The sequence below is a fragment of the Ochotona princeps genome, chromosome 25, assembly GCF_030435755.1.
Source record: "Ochotona princeps isolate mOchPri1 chromosome 25, mOchPri1.hap1, whole genome shotgun sequence".
Classification (NCBI taxonomy): domain Eukaryota; kingdom Metazoa; phylum Chordata; class Mammalia; order Lagomorpha; family Ochotonidae; genus Ochotona; species Ochotona princeps.
Window position 1 is genome coordinate 4,821,714 of NC_080856.1, and position 25,162 is coordinate 4,846,875.

General features: G+C 42.5%; 1 protein-coding gene across 2 annotated transcripts in view; it reads left to right on the top strand.

Annotated features, from left to right (window-relative positions):
• Positions 1-23,860, top strand: part of ZNF800 (zinc finger protein 800) — a 44,753-nt gene extending 20,893 nt beyond the window's left edge. The window contains exons 4-5 of one of the 2 annotated variants that reach the window (XM_058681252.1): positions 645-2,337; positions 23,630-23,860. In XM_058681252.1, coding sequence (XP_058537235.1) covers positions 645-2,337; positions 23,630-23,798 — 1,862 coding nt within the window. In that variant the 3' untranslated portion in view covers positions 23,799-23,860. Of the gene's footprint in view, positions 1-644; positions 2,338-3,503; positions 5,268-23,629 lie in introns of those variants that run through there. The other variant, XM_004592499.3, reaches the window with a different exon arrangement.
• The last annotated feature ends 1,302 nt before the right edge of the window (positions 23,861-25,162 follow it).

Consider the following 25,162-nt stretch of genomic DNA (forward strand, 5'->3'; position numbering starts at 1 on the left):
CTTGGACAGTTCAGGAATGCTGCCAGTTTCACCGATCTGAGGATGACGTCACTCTCCCAATGTCCATTGGCTCCATTCACAGATTTTTTGCTGTCTTCATTTGTTTGGGATAGTTGTCCAATTAGTTCTGTTTTCCTTCTGCTGCAGCACCAAATGTGCTGCCATATTCTCCTTCTACAACAGGGCCTGTGTGTTTTCTTTAAGAATGATAATTTTACCTGTGTAAGAACATTTTTTTACTCCATGATATTTTATGCATCTTGAGTTGTGAGAACTTTGAGTTGCCTTTGTTAGTGTGAAATAATGGGATAAAACCATGAGATCCTGTTTTTACTGTTTAGGACACCTATATGCTGATGTTTTCTCTAAAGGCACTTGAAGAAGCAGAAGTTACTCTGCTGACCGCACCGTTCCTTAACAGTTGTGTGCTGGGAAGAGAATTTAAATGAAGGCAAATTTTAGTTTGTTGTATTAATTTTTATCTTCATAAAATACGAAGGAGTAAGTAATATTCTTATAAAAATAAATATGAACCAGTAAAGTGATAAATGTTAAGGAAGTGGTTCAAATATATTTCAAAATGTCAGCAACCTAGAGTAAGCTAATTATTTCAGATTAAAGTAGTGTTTCTTTTTTCTTAACAGACCTTCCTGATGTAAATGATAAACAAAGCCAAGCCATCAGTGATCTCCTAGAAGCCATATATCCAAATATGGACAAGCGAGAATATATTATTAAGCTGGAACCTATAGAAACAAATCAAAACGCGGTGTTTCAATACATTTCAAGGACCGATAATCCTGCTGAAGTAACGGAGTCAAGCAGCACTGCTGAACAAGCTGAAGTTGAAATACAGGAAGCCAGCACTGAACAGTCTAAAACAGTAGCAGTTACAGAGCCCGAGGTGGAAGCCGAAGAGCCTGCTCCGGTTGAGATTGTTGCTGAGGAAGCCGCACCTGCAGCGGGCGAACCGCCTCAGGAATCCTCGGGTGACGTGGAAACCTCTGACAATTCTGATTTTGGTCACCAGTTGATATGTTGTCTTTGTAGAAAAGAATTCAATTCTAGACGGGGTGTGCGTCGCCACATAAGAAAAGTACACAAGAAAAAGATGGAGGAACTAAAAAAGTACATTGAAACACGGAAGAATCCAAACCAGTCCTCTAAAGGGCGCACTAAGAATGTTCTGGTTCCATTAAGCAGGAGTTGTCCGGTATGCTGCAAATCATTTGCTACCAAAGCGAATGTGAGAAGGCATTTTGATGAAGTTCATCGAGGACTAAGGAGGGATTCAATTACTCCTGAGATAGCAACAAAGCCTGGGCAACCTTTGTTCTTGGATTCTGTTTCTCCTAAAAAATCTTTCAAGAATCGAAAACAGAAGTCGTCTTCAAAGGCTGAGTACAATTTAACTGCATGCAAATGCCTGCTTTGCAAGAGGAAATATAGTTCACAAATAATGCTTAAAAGACATATGCAAATTGTCCACAAGATAACTCTTTCTGGAACAAACTCTAAAAGAGAGAAAGGCCCTAATAATACTGCCAACAGTTCAGAAATAAAAGTTAAAGTTGAACCAGCAGATTCTGTAGAATCTACAGCCCCTCCCACTACCCATCCTCCACAGAATGAATTAAAGGGGACAAATCACTCTACTGAAAAAAAGAACACACTGGCTGCCCAGAAAAATAAACTGAAACAAGACTCCGACGGTCCTACATCGCCTAGTCAGGCGGCCGCAGGTGGCCTGCAGAAAACGAGGAAGCCAAAACTTTCAGCAGGCTTTGACTTTAAGCAACTTTACTGTAAACTTTGTAAACGTCAGTTTACTTCCAAACAAAACTTGACTAAACACATTGAGTTGCACACAGATGGAAATAACATTTATGTGAAATTCTACAAGTGTCCTCTTTGCACTTACGAAACTCGTCGGAAACGTGACGTGATACGACACATAACTGTGGTTCATAAAAAATCATCTCGTTATCTTGGAAAAATAACAGCCAGTTTAGAGATCAGAGCTATAAAAAAGCCTATTGATTTTGTCCTAAATAAAGTGGCAAAAAGAGGCCCTTCAAGGGACGAAGCGAAACATAGCGAATCAAAACACGATGGCACTTCTAATTCTCCTAGTAAAAAGTATGACGTAGCAGACGTCGGTATCGAAGTGAAAGTCACAAAAAACTTTTCCCTTCACAGATGCAATAAATGCGGAAAGGCATTTGCCAAAAAGACTTACCTTGAACATCATAAGAAAACCCATAAGGCAAATGCTTCCAATTCACCCGAAGGCAACAAAACCAAAGGCCGAAGTACAAGATCTAAGGCTCTGGTCTGGTGAGGAACAGTTAACAGAGTTTTGCTTTCCCCTTTCCATCGAACTAAAAAAGCATTTGACCATAATTGATAGCTGGGTTTCATTGTCACGTGTGTTTCTTATGGCAGTGGAAACTGCAAGAGTAATGTGCGTGTTGCCTTTAGCTCTTCAGTGACCTTTAATGCAGTGGCTTGGGACAGAAATTAACGTCCCGAGCTTGCCTTGCACAGGACGCTGCAGTGCAGTTTTGGTGGACGGCACAGGCCCAGTACTCTCCTCATGTTGTAAAGTGTATGCATTTTACGTTGGCTTACGTTTACAATAGAAGTCTTCTGTTGAACTAACTTTGCACAGGTTTAATTTGATTGATTGATTTAGTCTACTAATGAATGCATTTTAGAAAAGTTAAAAATATATTAGGATGAATTTGTGAGGGCAACAATTATAGGAAAATAATATTTTGAGGCACTGTAATTATTGTAAAAATTAATCTGTGATGGCTGAATAAAGTTCTGTACTCAGAAGAAAAACTATCCCCAAGTTGAATTTAGAATGAGTAGTGATTATTTTTTTACTTTAAATATAGTGCTTCCAGGTGAAAGAGAACAGATGATGCAAACAGAAGCTCGCTCTCTTGTGGAGGGAGTGTGTGCTAGTTACTGTTACTCAGTTTATAACTATGGAAAAATGGTTAATAGGGCCAGTATTTTTTTTCCTTTCTTTTAGTGATCATTTCAGCAGTTATTTAAGTAGGGAAAGTCTTTTTTGATATTTGTATTTTACAAGAAAAATAAAATACCTATTTGTAAGAAAAAGATACTTTCTAGGAGGCTTAGAATAAATTTAGATTTCTGAAATGCAATAAACCATAATGAGTAGACTCCCTGCAGTTGTTTTGAAAGTATATATTTTAAAAGTTTACCTTCAATACCTGTGTCCCTGGCTTTAAGGCATTTAGTGTAGTTAATAAATACTAATGAGTTTCAGGGTCAGGTCCTGAAGCAAAATGCTTAGGGTGAGTGCTGAATAGATTAAATGCTGCGATTTGATTATCACACTTTTTTAATTGTATAGAAAATTTAATATAAACCTATCCTTTTAGGAAGTCACTTACTGTTGTATAATTTTAAAAGCAAGGCTTTATTAGTAAACTCAAAAGTATTCATTTATTCCCATTTCTCCTCAGATAACGTCAAGTGATGTACGGAAAGGGTTGGAGTTCATTTTTGTGGAAAGACTTTAAGTTGGTGTTAGAACCACTAAACATCTTCACATGGTACTATGAGGAAACAAAGAAAAATATTCTCATAAGTTCTGAACTGTAGCTGCTGATTTCTGACTAAACTCACAGCCATCTAACCACTCGATTCAGTGCCTACTCCAGCACTTTGCAGTAGCCGCGACATTATTTGTCGTCATCACAGGCCATCCGCTAACCACCTTGACCTTGTGCTTTTGGTCTGCAGTTTCTACAAATATATTGCAAATTTTGTTTTTCAAGTAATTTGTTATTAAAGGGATCAACACCCTGAAGAAAATACCAATTTTTAATTGATAAAATACTTTATATCTTAATAGTTTCAGTTTGGGTTCACTTTATTTGGCACAAGTTTTATCTGGATTGTACATAAATATATATATATATATGATTTTTTAGTATATGATAGAAACGGAAGACAATTAGCATCAATACATTATAAATATTTAGCTTACCAAATATTTGTGATTTTTACATCCATTTATTTCTAACTTGTTCTCTAGCACTAAATGTTCAAATATTCTCTAAAATATTTACTACAGGAAAAATCTAGCTCATTCATCAATGCTTCATTAGATTTTTTTATTTGTGACCATCTGAAGATTTTGTGGAAATTAAACATTCCCCAATTTTTCTTGAAATTTTATACAAAGCACTTTAATGATAGATGCAACTTTATTTTTCAGTTTCTATTTTTTTTAAAGAGCCACACCCATTTACTAATGTTGATGTGGAAGTAGTGAACAGCTTGCTGGTACTTGGTGGATGTAGACAATCTGTGTGTAAGCACTTCTCATGAGGCGACTTTGTTCTTTTAAATATCGCTCAAGAAGGAATATGAGTGGATCAACCTTGATTTCCTCTTCCAAGAAATATCTTAAGTGACCACTTGATAATATTTGAACCTGACTGTAAAATTTAGACAATAATGAGTTCTTGGCATTTTTAAAATCAAGACTTTAGGAAAAACAGAAGCACATCTATATGAAATTTGGGGCAAGCTTCTGTGCAGTAATATTTTGTGTTTTTTAGGGAATCTTATTTTTTAGAAATTTGTGTCAGATTCAAAATTTAAAAGGAACAGCAGAAAATATACCATGTTTTTATACAGGTTCACACTTGTACTTAGAAAGGACCCTGTCCACCTAGCTACTTTTTGTATAACATTTTAAAATGTTGGGGATCCACAGGTCATAATAAAATGCTTTGATAGATGAAGAAACTTACCCTTCCCAGTGCTTTGCACTACAAATATACTGTGAACGAAACTAGAGAGACTGTAACTGTTGCTGGAAATGTTCTCTGTTGAATGTACGTGTTCTTGTTGGGAAAATGTTGGAAAAAAATGTGATGGAAATAAACTAGACTCAAAGTTATTTCAGCTAAATGTGCTTCAAAAAGGTACATTGGTTGAAATGTAAATGTTTTATTATTGAATTTAAGCTTACTCAGTGACTGTGAGCAGCTACACTTGAATTATATCCTGACAGTTTTATTTCTAAATAATAGAATGATAATTTCTCCTTAATTTAAAAACAGATTTACTTTTCCACAAATGGTAGATTTGTACTTATAAGCCTGACTATAATGACTAATAGTATATTATATTTAGGGAACTGAATGTGTAGGTGGCATTTCATTTATAAACCATCCTCATTAGTTGCACATTATTAAACCTGTATGTTTGACTTTGCAAGGTGTTATCTTTTATGCATTCCTGCACACAAGACATATTCCAAAGAAAGTTTTCCAGACTCAAGTACCTGTAACTAGTGAAAAGATAAGAGGGTTTCTAAAAAGCAGTGGGGTAACTCTTGCTGAATTTTCTCTTCTATTTGTCGCCTGCTCAGCTTTACTTGCTGAATACTGCAGGGAAGATGGGGACATGGTTGATGCTGGAAGCAGAAAGCCCACTCGCTGGATTTCCCTGGCTCCAGCCACCCACGTTCTACCAAACCCTTGCCAGTATGACTGCTTTTGTAATCGTTCCAGAATTTAGGAGGGGAAAATGAGAGTTCCACAGACTGTCGAAAAGATTTCTCCTGGATCATGTAGAAAAACTAACACTGTGTTAGAACTTCTTCAATTAGAAAGGCCTGGAGATACTGGGAACATTTTATCTTGATAACCAAATCTGTGGCTATCACACACGTGAGCATCAAAGGCTAAGGGGGGGGGGTCCAGGTTAGCAAGGCAGGACCCACTAAAAGTGCCTGTCCTCTCCTTTTGGGTTTTCGGTTTTGCTTTTTGGTTAGTTTGACTCTGGAGTGCTGTCATTTCAGAGGCTAAAACCTGGGCCCCTTGAGCATATGCCAAAGGGGTCTGTCAGATATGTTCTAAAATAAATGAGTGGCATTTTGTTGTAATGAATAATAAGCAGATGAAGAATTAAGGCTTACGTGGGGCTGTGTAAGTCATATCTACCTTCGTTGCTACTTTATTGATTAAATTTTCCTGTAGGGTTTAATTTTTTTCTAATAATATCTTCATTTGTAAATGTGGAAGAGAGAAGTAATAATAGGTGTAGCTTGTGGCTTAACTGAGTCTGGATAGCGCAAATCATCTAGAGGAGATGGGAGTGGCTGAGGACTGGCACTGGGCAGGTGTTCAGTTAGTGTCCATGGAGAGGTTTCTTGAATACACAACTTTTGTTGTTGTTTATGGCTGTTTTCTCCCTTGCTACCAAGAAAAATTTGTGAATATATCAGTTACCCATGCTTAATTCTTAGGCTGGTTTTGTGTATATGAGCCAAAGTTTTTGGTTGATAAGGATTGCATTTTTTGTACCTTTCCGTATTAAAGGAGTATGTCCTATTGCTGATGGGGTTTTCTGCCTAGTGTGCTTTGAAGAACATGTGGATGCTGTGGCCAGTAGTTTTGCGATTTTTGTGTGGGAGAAAGGCATTTCCCTCTGTATGTTATAGCAGAGATCTATGGAAATAGTGTACAAGTGGATGCGATTCCAGTTGTGAAGGAGCACATGATCTCTTCAGACAGCATGAGGACTAAAAATGAGAGAGGGAAGTTCCTAACATTGTACAAGTTTGGCTTCTAAGTTTTCTTCAGTGACCCGTGGAAGTTTTCTAGAGCCTTAGTTTGGAATTGTGAAAGTTACTTTTTTAATGGAATCCCTAGACTACTGTGACTGATTTAGCCATGGCACTCATAGTTCATCTGAAACGTTGCCCTAAAATACATGCCACATGGTGTTCGTTATGCTTTTAAACAAAATCCTTGTGTTTTCTGTTATTTTTCTCTTCTTCTGACTTTTAGAAAGCGTTAATTTTTTTTAAGGAAACGGAGATATAAGTGCATTTCCACTTGCTGGTTCGCTCTGCAGATGCCTGTAGTTGTCAGAGCAGGGAGTACCACCCAGGTCTTCCTCCACATGGGTGACAGGGAGCCAGTTCCTTGAGTTACACTGCTGCGTTTCTCCACTCCTCCCCAAGGTCTGTCATGGTGAGAAGCTGGAGTCACAAGCCTGAGACTGATGGGGGCTGCAGGTGTCTGCCGTACTAAGCCTAGCAGCTGCCTCTCCCTGCCCCTGACTTTAAGAGCTTGGGATTGAAAAGGAGCAAGGGCCTGCAAGTTCAAGAAAAGCTGTTTTGATTCTAAGGCATTAGGCACATAGTAGAATGTAGAATAAAAGTAGGTTTTACTCACCTAAAATAATTGTTTTTTTCATTTCTCCCATTAATTTCTTTAACTCTCCTCTCCACCACCACCACCACCAAAAAAAAAAAGCATTTGATTTGAAAGGCAGGAGTGACAGGTCTTTCATCTGCCGATTCACTTTGCACACAGCTCTCACAGCAAGATCTGGTTGAAGTCGAAGCCAGAACCCGGAGGTACACCCTGGTTTCCCATGGGGGTAGTGGGAGCCCAATTGCAGGTGTCGCCTTGGGCACATTGGCAGAGAGCTGAACCCCAAGATGAAGCAGCCTTCTGATAGCGTGTGGCTTAGCTGGCTGTTCCATAGAGCTGCCCTTGGGTTCTGCTCCTGAGTCATCTCTGAGCTTCCAGCTCTGCTTGCCCGTTTCTCTTTTGGTTAGTTAACAGGTGATTAATACCAACATAGCTCTGACTGTTGTGGAAAATGCAGTTTATTTCCCCCAGAATCTTGAATTCTCTACTCTGGATTTGGAAGATTAATTTTCTGGCTGCTTTTACATACCAGTGTGACACCACAGACAGAGGAACTTAAAGACCACAGCTGAGTCTAGTTGAGTAAAACATTGTGCTGTGAGCACCCACTCAGCAGTTATATCCCTGGTGGTATATATTTAATATCAGAGACTGTCTTGCTAATTTTTGTACAGCGCCTCGAATATTTTCATGTATACACAGGCACTTTAAACAAATGTTTAGTCGTGATACCGAAACAAGTGGTGTCAGACTGCAGGGCTTCTCAAAACCTACCAACTTTCTCTTGTTGCCAAGTCCCGTTTGTTTTAGAAAATACTACCAGTATTAGGATGAGAGTCTCTGGGAGTGAGTAGAACTGTTAGTAACAGCTAGTCGTGAGCATAACTGTTAGTAACAGCTAGTCGTGAGCATTTATGTTATGCTCCTGACACCACGAGCAGACCTGTTTTTTCCTTTGTGGAACAGGAGGTTTATAAAGCATGGAGAAGTCCAGTGATTTACTCAGGTTCTCATAGAATTTGCATGTTCATCGCAATACTTCATTGGCAGCTTAATGCAGTGATGTGCAGCTAGATGAGTTGGTCAAGTTGTAGAATCCACAGATGACCACCTGTATGACATTCAAGTTAAAACATTCTTGAGGTAACCATGTCTTGGTTACCTCACCTCACACGTTCCGAGGACAAGATGGAAAGCCTGTATAGGACATTTAGAACAGTTCTATAAGTAACATCTCCAAATGTAGGATTTTGTTACTACTGATTGCAAATATATTTAAACATTTTTTGCATCAAAGAACTTTATTGCCGCACGTCAGGTTTTACATGGTGTTTTTTGTTGGAATTGAAGACGAGCAGCTGTATTTCCTTTTAGTTTCTTCCCATTAAATATTAGTAGCTTATTCATGAATTTTCATTTAGCTTGGGAAGGTTTAGGTAGCTGTACACACCTTTGTAACTAATTTGTGTGTGTGTGTGTGGGGGGGTTCCTTTCCGGAACAATCTCTGAAAATTCTCATTAGCATCTGCCTCCGCACATGAATGTGGTCAGGTGCCAAATATCGACAGAACAACGTCTTATTTCAGTAACATTGCTGAAGTGTTTTTATATAACAACACGTAGATACGTAGTACTTTTTGAAAGAACCCATTCCGTTAGGGTAGAGTGTTAAGGAGAACGAATTCAGCTGTGTCAGGGATTTCTGTAGCCGGTGTGCGTTGGAGAGATAAGCAGAACTTGCAGTCCGCAGCTCTCCTGGCCGTGCACGCCGGGCAGTAGTTCTCCACGCTGCCGCTCAGGCCCGGGCCCTGTTCCCTGCTGATACTGACCCACACAACCGACCCTGATCTTGCCCCATATATGGTAGGTGATGATCTTAGAAATGTTAGTGTTCCAGAAACTATTTCAACTGACATCATCAGAGAGCTCTCAGTTTGGATGAGCCTTTATATCCAGAATCCCAGTTCAAGTGCTGGAGTTCCTAGACCTTGTTGTGTGCCTAAGGGATTGTGATACTGAAATGCTTCTGTCAGGTGTTGGGGGCCTATTCCTGGCACACACAACGTTATGAAGAGTCAAAGTAAGCAACTCACGTTGGGTGTTTGAGTAATAGCTTGCATCTTGACTTCTACTTGTCATCTGGCAACATCCACATGTGAAAGTGATGTTAGCTCAGGTGAGGAATTAGTTTCAACAAAATGAACCTCAAATGCACATAGCTTTCATTACAATTCAGATTTTGAATATTGGTTTCAGGTCTAATCTCTTCCATCTCTGGAATTATCTTGCAAACAAATTAGCTCTGAGAAAGGGGACTGTGGCCTTTCACCGGGCCCTTTTCAGCGAAAGGGTGGAAAGGTGTCCTGCTAGGCCCAAGCCCCAGATCACTTGCTGGTGTGACGTGGTGTGGATTTTGGACAAAAGAAGAAACCAAGGAGTGTTTTTCTCCTAAGAAGAATAGTGAAGCACTAGATACGTGATGGGTGTTAAGTGGTTGGATTGTGTGGGAAAATAATGATGGGCTTTTAGGGAAGGAATTTTATATCTTTAAATTTTTGACCAGGTTGTAGGGAAAGACAGTAGAGTGGTTCTGTGTCAGCTTCTGAGAGTGGCCTTGTGTTGCTGCTTGGTCTTGTTACTGAATTTCTTGGGATGCAGTGTTGGGCATTTGCAGATGTTTTAGCTTTCTTCCTCCGTTTCTGTAGGCAGGCTTTGAAAAGATAAGATAGGCTTGTGAGGCTCATAAATTTAACATTTAGTAAAATTTATGAACATGTTTGAAGACTCACACCCTTAAATTACACGTTCCACAAAACGTCTTCCTGATTTTCCAGTCTGCGCCTTCTTTGCCTGACCGGCCTGGCTGGTCCCAGACCCTTTACTGTGAGAAGAAGGGTAGTGTGCCTTGCCTGCCAAGGACTGTTTAATGCGCAGACATCTTCAGAAGCAAAGGAGCGAGCATCTCTGCAATGCACAGTTACAACGAGTTGTTAATTTTGAAGCTCTGGGAGACCTAAGGCCGTGTGTGTAAAACCAGGGTTAGGGCATGTCAGACCCATGGGACCATTCATGTAAATGCCTGCAAAACCACATGTTCTGGCTCTCCCAAAGCAGGCGAGACGTGAAATTGAACAAATCCATAGCAGGCCTGCAGATAACGTTAAAAATATCCAAATGGCCTTTGACAGAAGAAAGGTTCCCCACTCCTGACAGTTGGCGAGGACTAAGGAAGGTCCCAGCTGCAGGTGCTACAAGGTGAAGGTGAGACCCACAGTGCTGGAGTTAGCCGCCACTGACCCTCCTGCTGTGTCTTCTGATCGCACTGTGTGAGCACAGGTACACACACCTGTGTACTGTTGTGCTGTTTGCTACACAGAGTTCTACCTGGTGTTTCAGTTAGTTAGGGGAGGAGTGTTTGGAGACTATGAGGCAGAGAGAGATTTGGTCAGTCTTCTGGGAATCGGGACTTTGCCTTCTGGCTTTCTGCTTGGTAGGTGTTAGAGAAACTAGGAAAAACAAAACGGGTGTAACTGTTGATGAGATGTTGCCCTGTTAGTGGGAGACATGTTGCTTCTTGACTATTTTTTACTTAATTTTTGAAAGGCAGGCAGGGATCTCCTGGTGTAATCCCCAAGTCACTGCAGCAGCTGGGACTTGTCTAGGCTGCAGCCAAGAGTCGAGCGCTCGAACCCAAGTCGTGGAGAGCTCACCTGCTGCCTCCTAGGAATGCTTGATACCCGGCCCCTGGCCTTGGCAGTGGAAGCAGACACCCCCCGGTGGGATGCAGGTGTCTGATATGGAATCCTAAATGCTATGTCAAAAGCCAGGTCTGTTCATTTTGTTTATTTTTTAACTAATTACCTTACTGTAATGATTCAGAGTGGTTGTAACTGCCGTATTATTTCTGCGGCCTGTGTTGCTTTAGCTATATCCCTTCTCCATGAAGCTTGAATCTACATTCCTGTAAGAATGGATCTGATTGGTTCAGTTAGGCACACTGCCTACAGGGCACCTCTCTTGCTGGTGTCTTCCTAAGTTGCTGGCTAGTCTATAGAAACTGATTGCTGGTGGGGGAACAGGTGCTGTCTACTGGGCCGGTCATTTGTGATCATGCTGACAGTCAATGACAGCATGGCCTTGGGCCAAGTAGGAGTCTTGGTTGAAAGGGTACAGTCCCAGCATTTAATCTGCTTTCTAGTGGAGCAGCCGGGACAAGAACCGCTGTTCATATGGGATCCCGGGGGTGCAGGGTGAGGATGCAGGCACTGAGCCATTGCGCCGGGCTGGGACCTGAGATTTTCTCATTCCAACAAGTGTGCGTTTTCTGCTGCCTAGTCGCTGATCCCTGCTTTGGTGCTTCCTGCGCTTTGGAGGATTGTCTTCTCCCCCTCTTTTTTTTCTTTAAATGGTGTACCTGCTCCTACTCTTATTTCTCTTGTGGTTCAGACTAAATAGTTTTGCTGTGAATCTTCTCTGTCATCAGGGTTTGAGTACACAGGATGAACTCTAGTCCTTTTTTCTCATGGCCATCAGATAAATGTGAATCAGAATAATTTCTCACATCCAAATCTGATGTCAGCTATGGTCTTCTGAGTTCAAGACACAAGTTAGAAGTTGTCTGTTGAGAGACCTTGTTACCCCTTAAAAATAAAACTTCAGAGCCCGGCACGGTAGCCTAGCAGCTAAAGTCCTCGCCTTGTGTGTGCCGGAATCCCACATGGGTGCCGTTTTCTAATCCTAGCAGCGCTGCTTCCCATCCAGCTCCCTGCTTGTGGCCTGGGAAAGCAGTCAAGGATGGGCCAGGGTCTTGGGACCCTGCACCCGTGTGGGAGACCTGGAGGAAGTTCCTGGCTCCTGGCTTCAGATGGGCTCAGCTGTGGCCACAACAGCCACTTGGGGAGTGAATCAGTAGGTGGAAGATCTTCCTTTCCTTTCTCTCCTCCTCTCTGTATATCTGACTTTCTAGTAAAGATAAAACAAATCTTTTTTTCTTTTTAAATTTTATTTTATGACACAGTTTAATAGGCATTGGGGTTTCCCATTTTAAAAAAACTTCACTCTAAAGATTGTGCACGTTTATTTTCAGTCTGATATTATTAGGATTAGCTGTGCTTGCTGGTATTTAGACATCTGACAGGTTTGTTTTTTGAAATGTTCAATTGTTCAAGTAACTGCATATTTAATTTCTTTAAGTTGCTTCTATGTCCTCTTCATTATTTTAATTTTATATGTGAAATTTTATAATGTCTTGATAGAGGTGGAAATGACTATATAGGCTTGAAATAACTACAGTATCTTTTCTTCTGAGACTGAGCCTGGCCTTCCTGGCGTTGACACAGGAAGCTGGCTTGCTGATGTGAGTGCAGTTGGTTGAGGGCAGGTGGGTGGTGGCAGCTGCATTTGTTTACCTGTTACTGATGCCTAGGTAGTGCCCTAGGCAGCATGCAGGCCAACTGGTTTGAATTAACCCAGATTCTTCTTTACCCTCTCGAGCGATGCAAGCCTTTGTGTCACATGTTCATGAAAGAGCACGTGACTCATAGGGACTAGTTGTGTTTGAAATGAGATGCTTACTTGCCTTTTGAAGATTTAAACATTATAGTTTATTCAAGAGAAGATGGAATTGTTTAAAATATAATCAGGGGACAGATGAGTAATAATATAGTAATAAGCAGTGAAATTTTCTTTTTTTTGTTGAGTCTGTTCAGGTATCGAAGGCCAGAGGATTCGGGAATGTTCTCCTGATTTCATTGTCTTGGGTTGACTGATTATTTTTTAAGGTTTATTTATTTTTATTGGAAAATCAAATTTAGAGAGAGAAGGAGAGAGAGAAAGATCTTCCATCCGCTGGTTTACTCCCCAAGTGGCTGCAGCAGCTGGAGCTGAGCCAATCTAATCTGAAACCAGGAGCCTCCCATAGGTCTCCCGTGTGGACACAGGGTACCAAGGCTTTGTGGTTCATCCTCTACTGCTTGCCTAGGCCACAAATAAGGTGGAAGGGAAGTGGAGAAGCCAAGATACGAACTGGTGCTCATGTGGGATCCCAGTGCATGCAATGCGAGGACGTGGGCCACTAGGCGAGCATGCCAGGCTCCAGGTCAACTGATTCATCCACTCAGTAGATTGCTGAGCTGCTGGCCTGCCTGAGGTCCTGAGTTGGGTGCCAGGGTTACAGAGACAGGAACACCACCAGTCCTCAGACTGTGAGGGGAAGCATGAGGAGAGACTCATGAATCCCGTATTCAATTCTTTCTTTATCTTTTTGGTATTTAATTCTTGAGTTTTGAAAGACATGTAGAAAAAATTTTCTGGTCAGGACACAAATGTGAACCAACAAGTATATTCCCAATCAGGAAGGATCTCAGGTGTTAATCAGTAGTCTGAGCTGTACCTCAAAGATTAGCAGTAGCTGTTGTTGGAGGATTTTAACTAACTGTAGTATAGTAGGTGCTGTGTTGTTCTTAAAGGTTTTTGAGATGAAAAATTTTTTTGAGATTTATTTGTATTGCAATGTCAGATATACAAAGGAGGAGAGGCAGAGAGGAAGATCTTCATCAAGTGATTCACTGCCCAAGTGGCCACAACGGCCGGAGCTGAGCCAATTGAAGCCAGGAGCCAGGAGCCATCCATCACTGAATGAAAGATCTCTCTTTTCTTTCTGTAAATCTGCCCTTTAAATTAAAAAAAAAAAAAAAAAACCATCATGGAAAATGAAATCAAGATGTCTATTTTGGTATAACAATTTTTGAAATCCATGCATACAAATAGATTCTTCAAAAAGTACACAAGAAGTTGTATTATGAAAAATATATACTCATTTAAAAGTTTTTCTGTATCAAAAACTATTTTTTAATTCTACTTTACATGACCTTTTTGAGATACCTTCATACCATTCCTTGCTGCAATGGTGTGCAGTTCAGCCAAGGAAAACAGACCGTTTTCATTCAAAACATTAAATCAGAATTTAGCCCTTGTGCCCCATTTCACTACGCCTCATACAAGAAACCTTCACCCATCTCCACTAACTCAGAACTGTCAGTATTCCGAACGCTGACTTCAGCTTTTCCGAGTCATAACTTCTCCATCAAACTTGCTGTACTGAAACTTGACACACAGACTCCCAGGAATTCTCTCCTTTCAAAGCAGATGATACAAATTTAATTAAAAAACAAAAACAGGGCTTGGCAGCATGGCCTAGTGGCTAAGGTCCTCGCCTTGATCCCATATGGCCGCTGATTCTAATCCCGGCAGCTCCACTTCCTCTCTGTCTCTCCTCCTCTCAGTATATCTGACTTTGTAATATAAATAAAATAAATCTTTGAAAACAAAAACAAAAACCAAAAAAACCCCGATTGGCTGGCTCTCACTGCATTCGAGGGTGTCATCCTGCCCTCGGCCCCGCTGGCCTGCGTGTGGCAGGGGTGGTTGCTCTTCAGTCGGGGGAGGACAGAAATTTCCACTGCATTTGTTTTTTTTTTTTTTTTAAAGATTTATTCACTTTATTACAAAGTCAGATATACAGAGAGGAGGAGAGACAGAGGAAGATCTTCCGTCCGATGATTCACTCCCCAAGTGAGTGCAATGGCCGGTACGCGCCGATCCGATGCCGGGAACCTGGAACCTCCTCCAGGTCTCCCACGCGGGTGCAGGGTCCCAAAGCCTTGGGCCGTCCTCAACTGCTTTCCCAGGCCACAAGCAGGGAGCTGGATGGGAAGTGGAGCTGCCGGGATTAGAACCGGCGCCCATATGGGATCCCGGGGCTTTCAAGGCGAGGACTTTAGCTGCTAGGCCACACCGCCGGGCCTCCACTGCATTTGTAGTAGTGACCTGGACAGCCAGATCATGGAAAAGTTTCACTACTCTGTATATCTGCCTTTCCAATAAAAATAAATCGTAAACATTTTTTTTTCTGGCAAGCTTGTACATAAGAGTTTTACCTCAGTAAGTTACACATAGATTGTATCAAAGTCATAAGATATTTGAAGGGCTGTAGTGGAAAATGGATAACAAAATAGAATTTTAGGTGCTTTTTACATTGGGGACTTAATTTAGTAGCTTTTATATTGGTTGTTATTCTTTATTTCCCTGTGCCATTGTTTTAGAGTAAATTGTTTAGAAATCTGTATTTTTAATCAGGGTATTATCAACATACATGAACATGCAGATTCTTTATCCATGTGATCATGACTAACTTGAGATTGAATTGTGTATTTTGCTGAAAATTAAGTAATTTTACATATTTCTTTAGCTTTACAAAATCATTATTAGATCATTGAGAGAAGATAATTTAAGTCTTACTGTGTCTTAATTCACAATTTTTTGATAGCAAAACTCATAGCATTCTGTTTCATCAACTAGGCCCACGTTCACAAACATCAGCGGAAAAGCAAAACTGGCACCTGTTGATACCCGTTTTTGTGGTTTTTGGGCAGGGCTGGCTCTTGTGTACAAGGTTGTGATAGGAAATAATATTTGGTCCTGTAGGAAAGTTTAGAGGGCAGGGTTGGGGGAACAGCGAGAGCAAGGCTGCCTGCTGATTTAGTCCTCCCATTACTGCAGCAGCTGGGGCTGGGCTCGGACCTGAGCTGCAAGCTGGAAACTCGGTGTAGCCTCCATGGGGGTGGTGGGAATCCAGTAACTGGAATCAGGAGCTACTGCTGGTCCTAAAATGCACACACACTGCAGTGGGGGGATGCAGGCATCTTAACAGCAGGCTCAACTCTGGTGCTCTGTGTAGAACTCCAAAGAAAATCTTGTGACCCAGTATTTGAAAAGTAGTTCTTAACATGCATATCCAAGTTGCTGTTTGGAATCCCACCACAACCTGACATTATCATCCTGTTACTGACTACTCGTGGCTACCACCCTTTTAGAACTGAATTCTCTTGCTGATTTCCTATCATGCACTGCCTTCCCATTGATGGTCATACCAGCTCCAGGTCTTCCATCTTTTGTGAGTCTGTTCTGGACAATCTGAGCCCCTGGCAGCCTCACTCTGGTGAAGTCACTTCATCTGCCCTGCCATTTATTTTGACATGAAAGTATTGTTATTACATTATTCATTATGTTAGCCCATGATTAGACTTAAAAGCCCTTTGGAATGCAAGATGAGCGTGTTTACCCTACAGCACGAAGGGTCGTGAGTAAGTGTGCCACCAGGCCTGTCTGCGTCCCTCGTGTCCTGTTAGGTAGGAAGTTTTGCGCTTTCTTTTCCCATGTCTGGCTCGTGTCTGGTCTTGGTCACCGACCTCCTGTTGAGGAAGATTGTCGATGATTCTTTGAGATCCTTGGACTAACTTGATGGGAATAAAGGGAATGATTTTTCAGCTTTTTCCTACCTCAGGATCTATTTTCAAACTTCTACCTCTGCTATGTATAAATCAGGGCTGTAAGAAGCAATGTTGATAGGACTAAATACCAAACCACAAATGCTTGTTGCTAAATTTTCAGATCTCCAATCTCATGCAAATCAGTAATAGTTTCAAATTTATTTTTGTATATTTACTTAGCAAAATGCTTTGAAATATTTTAAAATATTTTGTAAAAAGGAGGAATCATTCAAGCATATTTCTACTTTTGACACACTATCAGATCCACAAACTTGAATTTTCTTCCCAGACTCTCTTGCTTATGTTGTTTTTATAGCTTGAGAAAACAGAGCTGGCAGAAATGTAAATAATTATAATGTCATATAATGTAAGTCACTGTAAAATGAGAATTATTTTATTTCACTTCCTGATACTTACATATACCATAATTTTGTCAAATTGTTGATGGGAAATCTGGCGATTTAGTGTGACTTCATTTTAGAATGCAGAAAATTGAGGTAAGTGATTACATGGATCACATGTGGTTAATGAAGTCGGGGTAGAAGCCAGCTGTCTGCTAACGTTCATGTTCTTAGGTAGTATAGTATGCACATCTGAAAACTATAAGAACAGTGCAAAGCTACACAATGAAAGGTAAGTTTCCCCCTACCCCATCAGTTATCATTTCTCCCTAGAGGCAAGGAATTGCTGATTTCAAGAGCTGGTTTTTTTTCTACAAATAGCTGTAAATAGCTATTAAAATGTATACCTTCCTCCTTGTACACATGGTAACATGTTGTTCATACTTTTCTATGCCTGACTTTTTTTACATGTTTAATAATACATTTGAAAATGTAGCAAGAAAAAAAAATATATATGTATTTGTTTCTTAGTCCTTGAACTTGACATTTTACAATCGTGCTTCATTTAGGTGGTTGGTTAATGAGTGTGGTATTGATGGTCTTCATTTTTAGCATGTTGTATTAGCACCTGCTCTGAAGCATAATGTGGTGGCCCAGAGTGGGGGGTCGTGGTTGATTTCTTCATTTTATGATAGTGTTGAAGTGCAAAGGTAGTACAGGAAATTTATTTGTTAGCTTTTCTGCAAGTTACCCAAAATAGCTAAATGGGATATTTGCTTTTCAAATTGAGAAAGGAATGGCAGATGAAATTTCTAGGGAAATCAGTTTACCTTTAGATTTTAGTAAAAAAAATCTACCTAGTATGTACAACTGTCAGCCTGTCTTCAGGCTCAGAGGCAGTGATGACAGGAGCACGTGCCCGACCACAAATGCTTGCATTATTTTCTAAATTTTAAAATCTCCAATCTCTTCCAAATAACAGAAGAGGCTTTTCATTTATTTTCCTCAATTTGGAAATATATCTTTTAATCTTTATATGATCCGTGATGATCTATAAAAATACACCTTTAGTTTTATCTGTTAGTGCAATCTATTAAATTCCATTGGCTTATTTTTCAGAGATTCTTCTAGAGTTACTTGATTTTTTTTTTAAAGTTGTTTTGTTTTTGTTGGAAAAGAAGATATATAGAGAGGAGGACAGAGAGGAAGATCTTCCATCCCCTGGTTCACTCCCCAAGCAGCCGCAACAGCCAGTGCTGAGCTGATCCAAAGCCAGGACTCAGGAGCTTCTGCCAGGTCTCCCATGCAGGTGCAGGGTCCCAAGGGTACGCAATGAAGCCGTCCTCGACTGCTTTCCCAGGCCACAAGCAGGCAGGAGGGTGGGAAGCGGGACCACCGGGACACAAACCGGTACCCATATGGGATCCTGGCATGTGCAATGCGAGGATTTTAGCTGCTAGGCTGCTGTGCCAGGCCCCGATTTACTTGAGTTTAAAGATCTAATGGAGGAATTATATCATGAAAGACAAATTCATATAAAAGTATCTTTCCCACACCAAGTATGTATGATGGGATTTTATTTGAGTTTTGCTTAATTGATCAGCAATCCTGCGTTCTTCCTAAAGATGGCAGTATTCTCAGTATGTTACTTAGGGGTAATTCTATTTTTAAAAAGCAGTTCCAACCGCCAACTGATAACAAGTTAATCAGACTGAAAGTCTGTTTTCATAACATTATCACAGTAGTTAGAAGTCAGTAGTAGAACATGTTAAGATCATATCCTTGAGTTCACAGCATTAAGTGCAGTTTTTATGTGCGTGACTCAGCCCCGAGGGCAAGGTGTAACGTCTTGCTGTGTTTTGACAGTGGAGTTCTTGGTGTAAGAGAATGAACTGAAGTGTTGTCAAGAAGTGTGATGTGTACGGTGGTAACCCACCGGATTAGTAGGCTACTTTTCTTTGGGGATAAAAGCAGAAAATAAAAGCTGACAGAACCCCCTAAGCAGAACCCTCCTACCCCAAGAGCCGTGATTTGCATATCTTTGTATATATCTGAAATGGTTTAGTATTTATGATCTGTGAAGAGGTTATGTGTCAGGTTCTCTTTTTTTTGTCCTTTGCCTAAATGACTAATTCTTTTAATAAGCAAAACACACACCTTTTGGTGGTGCAAAGCAGCAGGAGCATCGATACTGTCACCTTTAGCTTTCTCTGCTAGGAAGTCCCAGTTGCAGACCCCCAAGACAGTGCTCTGGGGTGGAGGAAGAGCACTGCTCTGCTCCTCCCTTCCCCAGTCTGATGATTCTTGTCCCTCTCTGTCTCTGCTTTTCTTGGTCATGTGTACAAGAAACGTGTAGTACTGGTTTCGAGAAGACAAATACCAAGACAGGGCCGACTAGCCGCCTTGCCCGGCCTCACAGGTAGTACTGGCATGGCAGCCATGTTCTTGTAGTCATCTAGAGAGGTGACTGGTTCCTGGAGGACTGTCTTGCACCAAGCAGCCCCCAAGGAACTGGTGTGCAAGTACCAAGATGGCAGTGAACATGGTTAGGAAACAGTTATAACCAGGATGGTGCTTGCCGAGCATGTATCAGCCCTGTGTGTCATGCTCGTCTTTCTCACAGCAAGAGAGCTGCCCATCAGACCGCATGCTGTTGCATTTCCAGAGCGTCCCTTCTGCTCCACGAGGCACATTCCAGCTTTTCCCTTGCTTGATTTCTTGCAGAGGGTGGTAGACTGTTTTAACACATTCCCCCCCATTTATTTATAAGTATGAAAAATGTGTGTAAGTATGAGCTAATGTGTGTAAAACAGCCCAATGGCTGGCTTATAGCAAATACTCATAAATACTGACTTCATAAATGTAACTGGTGTTGAGTACAATTGCCCTTGTTTGGAATACCGAAGGCAGTCTGGGGCCATTTTCTATAGATGATGTCTGTCATGTTTTGAATTCCATTCATACTTTTTGTTTTCTTCCTCAGTGTTTGAATTCATGAGCTGCTTTGGACAATACTTTTCACTCTTCATGATTTTTCTCCCATAATGTGTTTGAGATTCTGTTTTAAAGTTCCAGTTTCTTGCTTTGAAATGCTTCATTCCCCATGGTTCTTCCATTTGTAATGTGTGGCTCTTGGAAGAGATGATCTTTAAAATTCCCCTCAACTCCAGAATACATTTGGTTTTGTGTCTTGAATAGACGATATCAATTGTGGCCCTTTCTGTCCAGTAACTTCCTTCTTTCATTTCAGGCCCTGCTTAAATTCCTTCTCTTAGGGTGTGAAGTTTATTTGGAAAGTGGTAGCAGCATGTGAATCATTAGAACAGAAAGATGGCCATGACATTGGGAGGTGATGATTGAAAATCCAGGGGTAGAGCTAGGATGATGAACTCAGCAAGCAGCAGTAGCGTTAGGTCTGACAAACGCCCAACAAAAACATTGTGTGAAAATGAGTACAGAAAGGAATGACTAGGGTGAGTGAGTTGGTCATTCCAGCAATAACAACAGCTTTCCCCCTCTACATCCATCTGGACATTGTCTCAAGAGTGGCGAAGTAAATTTGGGAAACAGTGGAGGACTGGCCACAGCTCTCTGTGTGTTGTAAAAGAGATTAGTGTGTCTTGCTTATGGTGGTGCTTTAGAGCCACCTCGGTAGGTGATCAGAAGGTAGGGCATGCAGCTGCAACGGGCCACACTGACTGGTCTGGATCTTGAGAAAGAGATGGTACTTGAACAGATTTGAGGAGGGAGAAAACAGAGGCAAGAAACCCTTAGGTAAATACAGTATGTTAGGGGGTGAAAAGTCAAATGGTTTGGCTCAGAGGTTCTTAAATATGTTTCCTGAAGGACAGTTGAGGCAATGCTTCTATCAGAGGACACGATTAACTCCAGGCTTGGGGGAGAAATTGGAGACAGATCTATGTTGATTTCAGCACACAACTGGATGAAACTAACACCCTCAGTAATTCCAGCTTCATTTTTATGTGCTTTCTGTGTCACCAAAGGAGAAATCTCATCTTAGAATACTTTGTTGGAAGCTGAAAAGACTTGATGCCCACATCTCTCTTGCTCCCATTCTGTCCTGGCACTGTGAGGGCACAGGGTGCACCTGTGGTGTCAGGCACCCGGCATTACTGTCCTGCCTGATGGAGGGAGTCCTCGGTACTTTTCCTGAGCAGCCATCATCAGATTGCCAAGAAGTAGGAGTCACAGTGTAATCTTTTCTCCACCTGATGGTAGTTTGCTGGCTTGCTGAAAGTAAATTATCTTGAGTGCAGAAGAAATCTAGTGATTTGATTCTTGAAAGTCTTGGAGGACTTGGCTGGCCCGGTCTGCAGGTTTCCCGAACCTTGCAAAACAGTCTGCAGGATTCTGCCTCTGTGTAGCTTTGTGAGTCAGTTTAGCTTTTGCTGCTGTGGGGGAAAAGCTGGGATTATCAAAGATGAGGTTTGCTTGTGTTATGGCAAAGGTTGCGTTACAGCTTTTACTCACTTAAATCAAGTATTCCTGAGATCTACTACTGAGTGGTTAGACTTTTTAGAACTGTGTTTTCCAGGAAATGAGCATTTTAAAAATGAAACAATAACAGTGTAAGGGAGGCCTAATCCTTTGGAAGCACGGTGTTTTATAGATTGCTTTTGTTCAGGAAGCCAGTTTCTAGTGAAATCAGATAGATAAGACAAGCATTTCTCTGCTTGTTCCTGGAGCAGGAAGTTCACTTTTTTCATTCCTCTGAAAGGTTAAAAATTTCATTTCATTAGTGTGGAGGCACTGATGAGCTCTGGATGACCGGGAGCAAGGGCAAGACAGGAAATGAGACCGCTCACGTGAAGGCTGTGGAAGGACATTTTTGGCGGGACTGTGAGAGGTCTAGAGGTTCCGGTTGACCCCCTGGGTCTGTGTGATTCTAATAACTGGAAGCCCGCTTTCTAAACAGAGCTGCCCCGAGTTACCACTTCTGTCCTCTACATTGTGAGCACAGCGCCTGAGACACAGTAGGCATCCAGACGTGCGCAGTTACATGGAAACCATCCCACAGATAACGAAAGCTGGCCATAGCACCACTAGGAAAGGTTCCTAAAACTTCTGTGCCTGGGCTGCGCATAATCCCGTTCCATTAAGTCAGTTGATGAACGCAAAGGCTTTTGAAAAATTACAACTGTATAAAATTCCACCAACAGACTTCATTTTGTCTGGGGGCAGTTAGCGCACACTCGTGGCCTCTCAGCATTTCTTCTCTTTGTAAACGCTGTGAATTTCTCATGTTGGTTCCTTTCCTAAAGGTACTTCCTCCAGACACTCAGTGCCTCCCTCCTGAGGGAAGCACACTGGGATTAATTATTCACCATCTATTTAAGCAACTGTCCAATAAACACCGATCTTTGAGGTCATTTTCGGCTTATGATGAGGTCATTTTGGAATTTAGAATGGAGCTGCCAGTCTACTAACATGTTCGGGGAACTCCTCTACATTGTATTATAACTTTATGAAGTTTGTGTGTTTTTCTGGAATAAGATTTAGCAAACACACTCCTTAGATAGTAATTAAGATTTTAAATTTGTTAAGAGTGGAGGCCAGGAAGTTTAGATTCTGCTTCGGAGTAATATCTTAGTTTTTGTTATCTCAAATCAAACAGATCTCTTGAGGTTCTTTTTTTTATTTTCACTTTAAAAGAAATTTTATATTTCCAAATTTGTGGAAACTTCGAATCGAATTATGTTTGTTAGAAATTCAGAAAACTGTTTTCCTGTGAACTAGGAATAAGTAAAATAAGGTGCAGCCCCACAAAAACCAAGTTTTGATCATCTGTAATGTTTAAAGAATAATTGCTGTGTAAACTGTAGTTCCCTTAGAACTTGATGTAGAAGATAAACTTACTGTGGACTCTTCATTCTGTAAGATGTTTCGATGTCCACCATTTTGCTATACAGTACAAGCTAGTTTTCATACATTTGAATTGGGGTGAAGAGAATGGAAATGAAGTAAAACTGTTATCGACATTTTTATTATAAAGATTTGTATGAATTTTGGGAAGTATAAGAGGAAAGTAAGGCCGCCTGCAGCCGGATCAGCCCACGCTGTGTGCTCGCGTTGGGCCTGGGTGCTGTGTGTCAGCAGAGGCACGTGCTGTGCGTCCGACAACCACCTTTCTTCACTGCACGTAGGATATCAGTGTTCTCCCACACCCTAGGGATTATCTCATACCATTATTTTACTAGCAGCTTAATATTCACTATATGGCTAGTCAGTAATTGTGTGAAGTATGAGATATTCCATTTTTTTCTTTCATTTTCTCATTTTGTATGGTGTTTTCAGACTTCTGTTTTTCACTATTATACGAGAGTACGTGTAAAAGTTCATGAGGCATGAAATCGAGTTTGTTTCAGCGCAAAATTTTTTGAAAACCATGCATGCATCTGTTTGTAAGTTGCATTTGCCCATTACCTCGTATGAAAAGCCTTGCATGTGTTCATTTTTACTCTAGGGAAAATGGTCAAATTAGGATTTCTGGGTCGAAGAGTCTTTCCCCAAACTGCTAAGAAGTTGTGTGAGCCTTCGGTCGGCTGGCGTTGTCTCGGATCCACGGCGAGCCCCGGCCGACCTCCCCGCGTGGGGCGGAAGGGGCGGCTCGTGGCTCTGCCAGGAGCCGAGGGCGCCGCGCTCTCCTGCCCGTTTCTAACCGGCGTATCTTTGTCTTTCCTCCCCTGGGGACCGCTGCCGCCGCCCGTGGGGGCCGAAGCCTCGCCAAGCCGTCGCCCCGCAGCGCCGCCGCCCTGCGCCCCGCCGCCCCCGGCAGCCGCTGCCCGCCCGCGGCCGTCACCACGCGCCAGGCCGCCTCCAGCCGCCGCGCCAAGCTCCGGGAGCGCCCGCACGCGGCGCGCGGGCTCGGCAAGGCCGCGGCCCCGTGAGCGCCCCGCGCGGCCGCCGCCCCCGCACAGCCGCCGTACCTCAGGCGCCTCCCCGGGCAGCGCCTCCTCACGCGGCGCCCCGGGACCCTAGAACTGCTTCCCGAGTGCCTCCGGCCGTGCCATGCGTCCTGCCTGCCGAAGTCCCGGCTGCTCTGAGAACCTGGCCACTGGACAAGACCACCCCTTTGTCTCCCCCGTGACTTACAGACCCCCTTATCCTACTTGGTTGGTTTTCGCTGTTTCTCGAAGGCTAGCTCTTCACCTCGGCTACTTCATAGTGTCATCAACCTCTGCCTCCCCCACCACATACAGCCTTCTGCCTCAAGATTGTTGTTAACAGCTGTCCACAGCCCCCCAAAGACTGCCGTGGCGATGGACACAACCTGGACTTTGTGTAATTCACAACCAGGGTTGAACTTGCGCTCCAGCAAGTGCTTATTTCTAAGCGCCGTTTCCCGTGGAGTCAGTCTTTGCTCCCGTCACTCTAGACCTGGGCCGTGGTTAGAACCTGCTGCTCCTCGAGCCTCGTCTGTGGTGCAGCCAGGAACGCACCTGTCGGATCCCCTGCCCCAAGCGATCCACTTTGACAGTCTCCGGGCTCCCCCCAGGGACTGAGCGCAATGCGAGTACTGCTCGTGGCCGGTTCCTGTGAGGTCCACGGCTCCTCTCGGGGACACCGGGTAGCCTGGCCAGAACTTAGTGTCGTGCAGCATGCAGCTCTTCTTGCTCAGTCCCCCTCGTCACAGGCGCCACACCTGTCTCGGTGAGACGGCGCAGTCCCCTGGCCCCGCGTCCTTGCCTGTTACTCTTCACAAGTGTTCTCAGTGAAACTCCTGCACGTGGATTTCCGACTTGATATCCGTTTCTAGGAAGACCTGAACTGAAACATTCCACTCTTTGAATCTTCCTTTCCTCGATTCTTTGACGGCTGATTCTTTTTCTTTCTTCTTCTTTTTCTTTTTTTGAAGATTTATGTATTTTTATTGGACATTCAGATATACAGAGGAGGAGACACAGAGAGGAAGATCTTCCGTCTGCTGATTCACTCCCCAAATGACTGCAACAGCTGGAGCTGAGCTGATCCAAAGTCAGGACTTAGGAGCTTCTGCTGGGTCTCCCGCGCGGGTGCAGGGTCCAAGGCTTTGGGCCGTCCTTGGCTGCTTTCCCAGGCCACAAGCAGGGAGGTGGGTGGGAAGTGGAGCTGCCGGGATTAGAACCGGCGCCCACAGGGGATCAGAACCGGCACCCATATGGGATCCTGGTGTGTGCAAGGCAAGGACTTTAGCTGCTAGGCTACCGCGCTGGCCTCTACAGCTGATTCTTTAACCCCATCTCGACCACCACTGATGAGCTCCGGTCTTGGA